General features: G+C 46.0%; 1 protein-coding gene across 3 annotated transcripts; it reads left to right on the top strand.

The window, feature by feature from the left end:
* Nucleotides 1-957: 957 nt before the first annotated feature.
* On the top strand, nt 958-6,511 carry LOC117505621 (gastrula zinc finger protein XlCGF57.1-like). 3 transcript variants are annotated; one of them, XM_034165203.1, is made up of 3 exons: nt 958-1,590; nt 4,999-5,528; nt 5,697-6,511. In XM_034165203.1, exons 1-3 carry the CDS (start codon nt 1,197-1,199, stop codon nt 6,153-6,155), a joined length of 1,383 nt encoding a protein of 460 aa, XP_034021094.1. In that variant the 5' UTR covers nt 958-1,196; the 3' UTR covers nt 6,156-6,511. The 3 variants fall into 3 exon arrangements, with proteins under 3 accessions (XP_034021094.1, XP_034021092.1, XP_034021093.1); XM_034165202.1 differs by having other exon boundaries at nt 991-1,313; nt 1,395-1,590; nt 4,999-6,511; XM_034165201.1 differs by having other exon boundaries at nt 989-1,590; nt 4,999-6,511.
* Nucleotides 6,512-12,251: the final 5,740 nt, after the last annotated feature.

Below are 12,251 nucleotides of genomic sequence, written 5' to 3'. Positions count from 1 at the left end.
CCCCCCCCCCCCCCCCCCCATGACCGTTGACTGGAAGAAGCGGGTAGACAATGAAGGAATGTAATTTGACTTTTACATGACTTTGTCTTTATCAAGAGTAATTAGATCAGAGTTTGCATTTTTGCAGTGATGTTTGACTAATTATTCACTCAACTGTTGTGAAAGTGTCGTGACACGGACCCACAACAGGGGGCGTAAATGAACGGACAATGGATAAGCCAAAAGTAACAATTTAATGTTGTGAATCGCACAACGACGTACAGACAATAACAATATAGTGACTCTCAATCATACACCAGGTGACGTGTGGGCAGGCTCGACGATAGAAGACGCCTGGCGAGAGAAGAGCCAGATCCTACACAGCTTCCACTGCCAACGGAGCTGAAGAACACTGGAGCCGCCAAGCCCTGCGCCCCAGGTGGCCGCTGTCTTCAGCAGTCAGACCCGGTACTGCTGGCAGAGAACAGAAACAGTCCTGATGAGTGTGAGGTCGCACACTCAGTAATCCCACAGTCTGTATTCAGTAAGGAGGGAGCACCTCCACCTCCAATCACACACTCGTGCAGCTCCTGTCTAACCACTTATCTGGTTGGGGTGTTAAGCGAAGCCGTCGCTGATCACACCAAACGCCAATCCCACAGATAAGGCAACACCACAGGAAAACGGCTGCAAAAGAAGTTCAGACTATTACACAAGGTTTTGTTCAGCAGAGAAAATTACCTGATTGGTAGTTGATTTCTCGGCGGGGAGGTGGAGTTGCAGTCCGGCCTTTAAGGTGGTGGTGATGACGTGGATGAGTGACAGCTGATGCTGATGACGAGTAACAGCTGTCACTCCCGGTTGCTATGACGCCCTCTTGTGCTTGAAGCCCCCACTTCAAGCAGGGCGCCATCTGGTGGTGGTGGGCCAGCAGTACCTCCTCTTCAGCGGCCCACACATGGGCAAAAACCAAATGACAGCAAAAACCAAATCAACTGTTTTGTGATCATCCTTGGAGGACTGATTTTGTGTGAAATGAATTATTACTTCTGGAGATTCAAGTGAGGAGTACTTTGTGCCATGACACTACAGCTCTGTGGACTGAAGTTAGCGGTATCTTGAGAGCTGGTGACTCCATGTAGATGACACCAGGACCTGGAAAAGGCTAAGGACACGCCCACCCATAATTTTATCCATTTAAATGCTTCCTTGCAGACATGCAGCAGCTATTAGAGAAAAAACATGTTCTTCCTGAGCAGCTGGAATGGAATGGCAGTCCAGATCAGAAGGATTCAGAGCCTCTAAAGAGTAAAGAGACACAGGAGGAACTTTGGGTAAGTCAGGAGGGAAAGCAGCTTCTTGGACTGGAAGAGGCTGACATCACTAAGTTCCCTTTCACTGTTGTCTCTGTGAAGAGTAAGGATGAAGATAAACCACAGTCATCACAGCTTCAACAAACCCAGAAAGACGAGAGCACAGAAGTGGAGCTTCTCACCAGCAACTCAACTAAACCTGGAACACTGAAAACAGAAGCTGATGGAGATGACTGTAGAGGGTCAGAACCAGCCAGAGACTCAGGTCCATGCAGTCATCTACAACCACATCCTGATGGTAAGACCTACATTATTTCTCAAAACTCGAGATGATATATGTTTTACTGATCTCTGATACGTGATACTTCAATACTTGTGCACATTTGCTTTTATCTAAAATTGAGGTCAACAGCCAACATGTTTGTTTGGTAAGATGACTAACTTCCCCAAGCCTTAATCATGTTCATGTCTTCCCTAACCCAGACTGACCGGAGTAAGAACCCCAGACAGACCCAGTTATGCCCGACCTTACACATTACTGTAAGAAAGAAAAAACTGCTTTTCATCCCACTTTATGCAAAACATATTTTTATACGGTTCATCACTTCTTGGAAGGTGGAACATCACCTCTCTGGGGGGAGCCTGAACTTGTGCAGGCGGTTAAACAATACCACGATACGCACAGCACAGGCTCTGGAACCAAACTCCTGGAGAGGAACTCCCACTGTCTCTTTCACAAGTCTCCAGCTGAGTGCTTTTATTTTGGAGTTTTCACCGGAGAACCAGAGGGCTGCCTCTATGCGACTTTGTGTCGCAGAGAGAAATCTGACTGTACTTTGTGTGTATGCACCAAACAGCAGGTTGTTTTTTTTAACTAGAGGGGAAACTCAAGAGTGTTAGTCGAACCTCAGATTCAGCTGGAGTAACATTGTGGAACAGTGGACCAGCTCTTTATCCTCACTAGGCCATTAGAAGGGTCTTGGGAGTATGATCACCTACTTTACGTGTGCTGTGTGGACTTGGAGAAGGTCTATGACCGGGTCCCTTGAGCCATCTCGTGGGGGTCATGTTCATAACATGCAGTGAGCCCCAATGCCACAGTCCAACCAAACTGTACACATCCAGAAAATAATGATCTGATGTACAGTAGTGTTCAGAATAATAGTAGTGCTATGTGACTAAAAAGATTAATCCAGGTTTTGAGTATATTTCTTATTGTTACATGGGAAACAAGGTACCAGTAGATTCAGTAGATTCTCACAAATCCAAGAAGACCAAGCATTCATGATATGCACACTCTAAAGCTGTGTTCACACCGGGCGCAACGTGAGCGACAGCAGCGACAGGTTGCCATGTAATCCCTATGGAACGACGCGTTTTGGCGCCAAGTCACGCAGCGCGACGCGATGTACGTGAATGAAGTGACGCGAGTGAAGCAATTTTGAGCGATTTGCGCATTTGTGGCGCGATAATGCGTCGATTTACGTCGCGTTGCCCTCCTCCCCAAGTTGAAAAATGTGAACTTTTTCGTCTCGTCTCGTCGCGCTGTGATGACCAATCAGGGACTGAATATGTAGTGACGTGGAGATGTCTGGAGTTTGACTGAAGATGTGAACATGTCCTGTATCTGGTAGCAGCCTGTGAGCAGGACTTATGTCTCTTTTGTCCTTTATTTCACAATTATGACAGAGTTTTTGGAGCGAGCAGCAGCCCCACAGCAGCGGGAGCGGAGTTTCTTTTTCTTTTTATTCTGTGTGTGCGCGCGAGCAATCGTCTGTGGAGATTATTTTACTTATTAATTACACAGATGTATAATAAAACAAATGGTGACTGGTTTATAAAACACAATAATGACAGAGTTTGGGGGAAGAGCGAGCTGCAGCCCCGCAGCAAGCAACGGATTTTCCTTTTTTTTTTTTTTTTTTTTACGTGCGCGCCCGCGAGCGAATCGTCCGTGGAGATTATTTTAGCTACTTATTAACTACACATATGTATAATAAAGCAAATGGTGACTGGTTTCTAAACACAATTAGAACAGAGTTTTTGGAGCGAGCAGCAGCCCCACAGCAGGCAGCACAGTTTCGTTTTTTTTTTGTTTGTTTTTTTACGTGTGCGCGCGAGCGAATTGTCCGTGGAGATATTTTAGCTACTTATTAACTACACAGATGTATAATAAAGCAAATGGTGACTGGTTTTTAAACACAATTATGACAGAGTTTTTGGAGCGAGCAGCAGCCCCGCAGGAGGGAGAGCAGAGTTTCTACAGAGTTTTTACGTGCGCGCACGAGCGAATCATCTGTGGAGAATATTTTATTAATTAATTACACAGATGTATAATAAAACAAATGGTGACTGGTTTCTAAACACAATTATGACAGAGTTTTGGGGGGAAGAGTGAACAGCAGCCCCACAGCAGGCAGCAGAGTTTCTTTTCTTTTTTTTTTTTTTTTGTTTACATGTGCGCGCGTGAACGGGACAGGAGGTCCTCAAACTGGGTCCTGCAGAGGTGGAAGGACCGCTGAAAGCGGCCGTCATCCTGACGCAGCTCCTGCAGCAAATAATGATACTCCCTGAATTGGGAATGTCTTATGACGTTTGTCAGCTTTCCACAACAACTCGCTTCCGTCTGATCAAGGTCCGTCATGTTAACTTGACTGACAACCGGAGCCGGCGACCGGAATGGAAGCTCCTCCTATTTGATGATGCACCGGGGCAAATTTTCGCAGCAAAAGCAGAGCGACACACCAGGCGATGGTGGCGCATCCGTCGCCACGCGACCCCCATGAATTTGTAGCGTCTGATCGCGCCCGATGTGAATGCGGCATAAAGGCTATGAAATTGGGCTATTAGTACAAAAAAGTAGAAAAGGGGATGTTGACCCTTTTTTGTTGAGTGTGGTTCTCCACTTTTTGCATTCTGAGAAACCAACCTTTTGGCAAATAAATAAGAATGAAATAAGAGAGTAGAATAGAAGCAGAAACAATGTGATAATCAGTGAATTGCTGCTGACGCACCGAAATGACGCATGCACAGTGAAGGCAGGACGGGCCGATCTGTAGGGGGGACTGTTCAGTCTGCGACACTGGCACCAACGGGCCTCAGGGTCTACATAGGGTTACTTCTTCTATACAAATGTAGGGACAGGTTTATAACACAAAGTAGAAGTACATTTTTCTTTCATGACCAGTGTAATTGAGTAAGAGTAAAAAACACCTACTCTTAAAAGTACAGTTAAAAAAACTACTCAAATACATGTAACAGAGTTAAATGTAGTGCATTAGTACCCAACTCTGTACCTGACACCAATATACAATCCAGTACAGACTTAAACCACTAGATGTTATCCACATATGTGTTGGATAAGGCTCAACAAAACTTGGAATAGTCACACGGCTACAAAAATAAATTTGTTTTTTGTTTAATGTGTCAGAGTATTTGACAGGAACTTACGCTGCTCTTAGCTGTGGCTGCTGATGTTACTTGTGTCTAGTCACATCCTATCAAGATGAGAATTGTCTGTTTGAGTCAGTTGGACAAATCACCAAAGTTGTCAAAATATCTGGCTGCAGTTCAGGAATGTGTGAAATGTCAAACGTGTGATGTACATTTCTATACCATAAATTCCATCTGTGCAATACCTTACTGTAGTCAGCTCAGCATTATCATGACTACTTTAATGAACATTGATCTAATTGATTTTTTGCAGACATGCAGCAGTTGTTGCCAGTTAAAGAACAACAAATTTTCCATGAATACCAGGAGTGGAAACTGAATGTTGACGAGGAGGACATTAAAGAGGAACAAGACAAACTATGTATCAGTCAGCAGGGACAGCAGTTTCAGCAGGAGACTGATGAAAAACCGCAGTCATCACAGGTTCATCAAGGCCAAAGTGACAAGAGCACAGAGGCTGAGTCTGCAGCCAGTGGCTTGACTGCACACAGAACACTGACAGCACAGGCTGAAGCAGAGGACAATGGAGGGCCACAACCAGCCAACTCGGGTCCAAACAGTCATTTACAACCAGATACCAATGACAGGAGTTCAGACAGTTCTGATTGTGAGACTGACAACAGTTGTGAACGGAAGCAGACCAGAGAACTTCATTCAGGTTTTAACTGCCAGGCAAATAACAGTGTCTCAAAACGACAAAGAAGAAGGCAAGCAAGTGAAAAACCATTTGACTGTTCGGAATGTGGTAAAACATTTGGACATAAGAGCAATCTGCTCAAACACATAAGAATTCATAAAGGGGAGAAACCTTTTGACTGTTCTGATTGTGGGAAAAGATTTGGATATAAGGATGATTTGAACAAACACATGAGAGTTCATAATGGAGAGAAACCATTTGACTGTTCTGATTGTGGGAAAAGATTTGCACTTAAAGGGAATCTAATAACACACATGAGAATTCATACAGGAGAGAAACCATTTGACTGTTCTGATTGTGGTAAAAGATTTGGACAGAAGGGGGGTCTGATTATACACATGAGAATTCATACAGGAGAGAAACCTTTTGACTGTTCTGATTGTGGTAAACGTTTTGGACTTAAGGCAAATCTAATATCACACATGAGAATTCATACAGGAGAGAAACCATTCAGCTGTTCTGATTGTGGAAAATGGTTTAAACACAAGGCCAGTCTGATCTCACACATAAGGATTCATACGGGTCAGAAACCATTCAGCTGTTCTGATTGTGGTAAAAGATTTAGACACAGAGGCAGTCTGAACACACACATGATGATTCATACGGGCCAGAAACCGTTTTTGTGTTTTGAGTGTGGTAAAAGATTTGGACAAAAGGCCAAACTGATCAGACACATGAAAATTCATACAGAAAATGAACCGTTTCGCTCTTAGACGTACGTACTTTGCATCCAGAAAGTATTCACAGCATTTCACTTTTTCTGCATTTTATGTTACAGCCTTATTCAAAAATGGATGAAATTCATTTTGTTTCTTAACATTCTACACCCAATACCCCATAATGGTGATGTGAATCAAGTTTTTGTTTTCGCAAACTTATGTACGTAAGTATTCACAGCCTTTGCCATGATAATCAAAATTGAGCTCAGATACATCATGTTACCACTGATCATCCATGGGATGTTTCTACAGCTTAATTGGAGTCCACCTAGAGTAAGTCTTAGTCAGCTTTATTGTCATTTCTACAATACATCACAGACATATTGAGAACTGAAATACCTGATCTCTGGACTCCCTGACCTCACAAAAGAAGGTATTTAAGAAATATAATAACAAAGTATAAGTATCAAGTGTAGAGATCTAACAGCTGTTAAAAAAAAAAAGTTGTAATAGTGTAATTGTAACAAAATTATACAAAAATAAATTGTAAACAAACAAATACTTGTAGTGCAAAGTGGCAGGACAACATTCAGCAGTAATGGATATGTGCAAATTCCATGACCAGAGCAAGAATATATACAGTTGTTGATCATTGTGCAGAGAGTATTGTATGTATAAAGTGCAATATCTTCACAGCAGCTTAGGTTAGGGAGGTTAGGGAATTGGCGGGAGTGGAAAGTGAAACAGTCCAGTTTGTGTTTATGTGTGAGTGGAGGGCAGCAGGGGGAAAGGGGGCAAAGCAGAGTGTCCTGACAGCCTGGTGGAAAAAGCTGTCTCTCAGCCGGCTGGTCTTGGCCTGGAGACTGCGCAGTCTCCTCCCTGATGGCAGCAGGCTGAAGAGACTACGTAATGGATGAGTGGGGTCACTTACGATCTTAGTGGCTTTCCGGGTGAGGCGGGTGTTGTACAGTTCTTGGAGGGGTGGGAGAGAGGTGCCCATGATCTTCTCCGCTGCTCTCACGATGCGTTGAAGGGACCTACGGCAAGTCGCTGTGCAGGCGCCGTACCACACCGTGATGCAGCATGACAGGACACTCGATCGTACCCCTGTAGAACATGCACATGATGTGTGGTGTTGCTCCGACTCTTCGAAGCTTGCGGAGAAAGTAGAGGCGTTGATGAGCCCTCTTGGCCAGTGATGCGGTGTTAGTGGTCCAGGAGAGATCCTCCGACACATGCACACCCAGGAACTTGGTGCTGCTCACCCTCTCCACAGCAGCACCATCGATGATCAGAGGGGAGTGTTGGGTGTGCACTCTCCTGAAGTCCACAACAATCTCCTTCGTCTTCTCCACATTCAAAAGGAGATTGTTGTTCTCGCACCACATGGTCAGCCGGCTGATCTCGCTCCTGTAGTGGGTCTCGTCGTTGTTCCTGATGAGACCCACCACGGTTGTGTCATCTGCAAACTTGACGATGAGATTTGAGCTGTGAAGTGGTGTGCAGTCGTGGGTCAGCAGTGTGAAGAGGAGGGGGCTCAACACACATCCCTGGGGGGCCCCCGTGTTCAGAGTGATGGTGTGGGATGTGTTGCTGCTGACCCGCACTGCCTGAGGTCTCCCGGTTCAGGAAGTCCAGCAGCCAGTTGCACAGTGAGGTGTTCAGACCCAGTTGGTCGAGTTTGATGACCAGCTGCTGAGGGATGATGGTGTTGAATGCTGAACTAAAATCAATGAACAGCATCCTAACATATGAGTCTTTATTGTCCAAGTGTGTGAGGACTGGATGGAGGACAGCACTGATGGCATCCTCTGTTGAGCGGTTGGACCGGTATGCAAACTGGAAAGGGTCTAGGGAGGGGGGGAGTGCAGACTTGATGTGTTTCATGACTAACCGTTCGAAGCACTTCATGATGATGGGGGTGAGTGCGACAGGACGGTAGTAGTTGAAGCTGGATGGTGTGGACTTCTTCGGCACCGGGATGATGATGGTGGCTTTGAGGCACGTGGGAACGACCGACTGGCGCAACAAGGTGTTAAAGATGTCCGAAAAGACATCTGCGAGTTCCCCCGCGCAATCCCTCAGTACGCGGCCAGCAATGTTGTCAGGACCAGATGCTTTCCGGGCATTGATCCTGCTGAATGTTCTCCTCACACTGTCTGCAGTCAGTGTGATCACCTGGTCACCCAGAGGGGGGGGGGGACTTGTGCGCCGGTGTGGTGTTAAGGGCCTCAAAGCGGGCGAAGAAGTTATTAAGGTCATTCAGCAGGGAGGTGGAGTTGCCACAGGTCTGTGGCGGTGGCTTGTAGTCGGTCAAAGACTGCAGTCCTTGCCACATGCTGCGTGCGTCCCTGCTGTCACTGAAGCGGTGGGCTATTCTCCTGAAGTACTCCTTCTTCGCCATCCTGATGCCGTGTGACAGGTTGGCTCTAGCTGTCCTCAGGCCAACTTGATCTCTCGCTTTGAAGGCCACATTCCGGGCCTTCAAAAGCCTGTAGACTTCACCTGTCAGCCACGGCTTCTGGTTGGCTCGGATGGTGATGGTCTTTAAGACTGTTACATCGTCCACACATTTGGAGATGTACGCTGTAACCGAGTCTGTGTACTCCTGGAGGTCGATGGTGGTGGAGTTGTGTAAGGCAGCTTGCTTGAACACCGCCCAGTCTGTGGTGTTGAAGCAATCCTGGAGTGCCTCTACAGCTCCCTCTGGCCACACTCTGACCTGCTTCCGAACTGGTTTAACTACTTTCACCCGTGGTCTGTAAGCAGGCAGCAGCATGATGGTGATGTGGTCAGAGGCGCCAAGGTGGAGAAGGGGGAAAGCTTTGTAGGCTCCTCTCTGGAAGGTGTAAACATGGTCCAGAGTGTTGTTGCCCCGAGTTGGAAAGTCTATGTGTTGTTGTACTTTGGGAAACACTGTTTTGGGGTTAGCCTGATTGAAATCCCCAGCCAAGATGAGGAAGGCATCTGGGTGGGCTGTCTGCTGCTCACTAATGTTGTGGTGCAGTTCGTTCAGTGCCTCCTTCCTGGTGTTATTGTTGGAGCTAGGGGGAATGTACACCGCAGCTATCATTACAGCACTGAATTCCCTCGGTAGATAGAATGGTCGACACTTCACGATCATAAGCTCCACAAGCGGTAAGCAGAGTTTAGTAACCACCGCAGCGTCCCGACACCAAGCGTCATTGATGTAAACACAGAGCCCCCCCCCCCTCGCGTTTTACCTCCTTCGATGAGGGCTCTGTCCGCCCGGTAGCAAGTTAGCCGCTCGAGCTGAATGGCGTGGTCCGCTACGTTGTTGTTAAGCCAAGTTTCCGTGAACACAAAAGCACAACAGTCTCTCACACTCCTCTGGGTATTCCTCAGGAGCCGTATGTGGTCCAGTTTGTTGTCCAGGGAGCGAACGTTAGCCAGCACGATGGTGGGGATCGCCGGCTTATGTGGGCTAGCTGCTAACCTCGCTCGGATGCCTCCGCGCTTCCCCCTCTTCTGTTTCCTCTCACGCCGCTTGTGGCGCCTCCACTCTCGGCGAGGTGTAGGGGTAGGGGTCGGTGGTAGTCTGAGCCTCCGTAGCAGACCATAGCTCCATAGCGTTTCCGTGACCACTGGGTGTAGATTGGAGATAACTGACGAGTTCCTGAGTAGAAACTCACGGCTGTATGTATGCCTCAGATGGTGTGAGACACGACCCAGTGAAGATGAAGACGAAGACAAACAAAAACAAGGAAAAACTCCTGTGGTCTCGGGAGAGAGAGAAGCCGCAGCGTATGCACGCGCCGCCATTTCTAAGTTTAGTTGATTGGACATGATTTGGAAAGACAGAAACCTGTCTACATACAGTTGTATGTAAAGGTTTTGGCACCCATGATTTCCATGATTTTGCTTTATAAATCATTGGTTTGGATCAGCAATTTCAGTTAAATATATCATATAGCAAACAAACACAGTGATATTTGAGAAGTAAAATGAAGTTTATAGGATTTACAGAAAGTGTACAATAATTCTTTAAACAAAATTAGGCACGTGCATAGATTTAGACACCCCAACAGAAAAAAATGCATCAATATTTAGTAGATCCTCCTTTTGCAGAAATAACAGCCTCTAAACGCTTCCCATAGCTTCCAATGAGAGTCAGGATTCTGGTTGAAGGTATTTTGGACCGTTCTTCTTTACAAAACATCTCAGGTTTGTTGGTTTCCGAGCACGGACAGCCCGCTATAATCACACCACAGATTTTCAATAATATTCAGGTCTCAGGACTGAGATGGCCATTCTAGATTTATTTTTATTTGTTCTTCTGCATGAATTCCTTAGTAGATTTTGAACAGTGTTTAAGGTCATTGTGTTGTTGAAAGATCGAGCCCCGGCGCAACTTCAAGTTTGTCACTGATTCATGAACATTGTTCTCAATAATCTGCTGATATTGACTGGAATCCATGTGACCCTCAACTTTAACAAGATTCCCAGTACCTTCACTGGGAATCTTGTTAAAGTTGAGGGTCACATGGATTTCTACAGCATGGTGGAACCACCTTCAAATTTTACTGTAGGTAGCAAGTGTTTTTCTTGGAATGCTGTGTTCTTTTTCAGCCATGCATACTGCCCCTTGTTACAGTGGGGCAAAAAGTATTTAGTCAGCCCTTGATTGCGCAAATTCTCCTACTTAGAAAGATGAGAGATGTCTGTAATTTTTATCATAGGTACAAAAAATCCATGAAATCACATTGTATTTTTAAAGAATTTATTTGTAAATTATGGTGGAAAATAAGTATTTGGTCACCCACAAACAAGCAAGATTTCTAACTTCTTTAAGAAGCTCTTCTGTCCTCCACCTGTTACCTGTATTAATGGCACCTGTTGGAACTTATCTGTATAAAAAGACACCTGTCCACAGCCTCAAACAGTCAGACTCCAAACTCAACCATGGCCAAGACCAAAAGAGCTGTCAAAGGACACCAGGAAGAAAATTGTAGACCTGCACCAGGCTGGGAAGAGTGAATCTACAATAGTCAAGCAGGTTGATGTGAATAAATCAACTGTAGGAGCAATTGTAAGAAAATGGAAGACATACAAGACCATTGATAATCTCCCTCAATCTGGGGCTCCACGCAAGATGTCATCCCGTGGGGTCAAAATGATCATGAGAACGGTGAACAAAAATCCCAGAACTACATGGAGGGACCTGATGAATGACCTGCAGAGAGCTGGGACCAAAGTAACAAAGGTTACACACTACGCAGAAAGGGACTCAAATCCTGCAGTGCCAGGCGTGTCCCCCTGCTTAAGGCAGTACGTGTCCAGGCCCATCTGAAGTTTGCCAGAGAGCATATGGATGATCCAGAAAAGGACTGGGAGAATATCATCAAGGAAATTTTATTGTCATATGCACAGAACAGAAGACCTTTCCTGCACAATGAAATGTGGTTACTGCATTTAACCCATCCTATTTGCCAGTAGGAGCAGAGGTCGCCATTAGGCGCCCGGGGACCAGCTCCAGATGTACATCCCTGCCTTGGTCAACAGCAGGGCTGAGCAAACCAACACCGACCCATAACAAACAACACACATAACACACAACACATAGGCCGGCCCGGTACATAAAACATATATATGAAGCAAAACACGAGGGAAAAGGAGATGAAAAAAAAACCCTCATAGCCGCTGCATTACACAGCGGCAATGAGGAAAAAAAAAAATCCCATCAGCACAAAAAAACAATAATCACAGAGACAAAACAAGGACACAGGACGACAACCGAGATTTGAAAGGACCAGTTTATCAGAACACTCCGGAAGGTAGCCAGTTTCGGCGCCGTCGACAGCCTTGTTCGACAGTCTGGGGGGGGGGGGGGGGGAACAGCCATGCGCAGGCTGAGAAAGTCCTGGACAGTCCACAGTTCACGTCAGGGCTGGAGAAGCTGAGGGGAGGGGGGAAGACCAGGGAGCGAGGCATAAGAGTGTTGTTCTTCTGAGGAGGTATCTTATCACAGCGACCTTGAAGTGCAGCTGTATTTGGGGAAGCCAAATGAATAGCCAGATTAACAGACGCCTGAAAGATTCCACAGTTCTGAGAACAGAGTGGCTCCCAATGCATCTGAAATGTAGAATGTGGTCTTCACAGACGGTCAAAGCGGGTTTCCAGGGCTGCAAT

This window comes from Thalassophryne amazonica, unplaced genomic scaffold (genome assembly GCF_902500255.1).
Source record: "Thalassophryne amazonica unplaced genomic scaffold, fThaAma1.1, whole genome shotgun sequence".
Taxonomy (NCBI): domain Eukaryota; kingdom Metazoa; phylum Chordata; class Actinopteri; order Batrachoidiformes; family Batrachoididae; genus Thalassophryne; species Thalassophryne amazonica.
This window is presented reverse-complemented; position numbering and strand designations above follow the sequence as displayed.

Excerpts from the sequence above, each read along its gene's own strand:
- LOC117505621 (XM_034165201.1), top strand. The coding sequence starts at position 1,197 with ATGCAGCAGCTATTAGAGAAAAAACATGTTCTTCCTGAGCAGCTGGAA. Across the intron at positions 1,591-4,998 it reads TCTACAACCACATCCTGATG|ACATGCAGCAGTTGTTGCCA; the intron begins GTAAGACCTACA and ends GATTTTTTGCAG.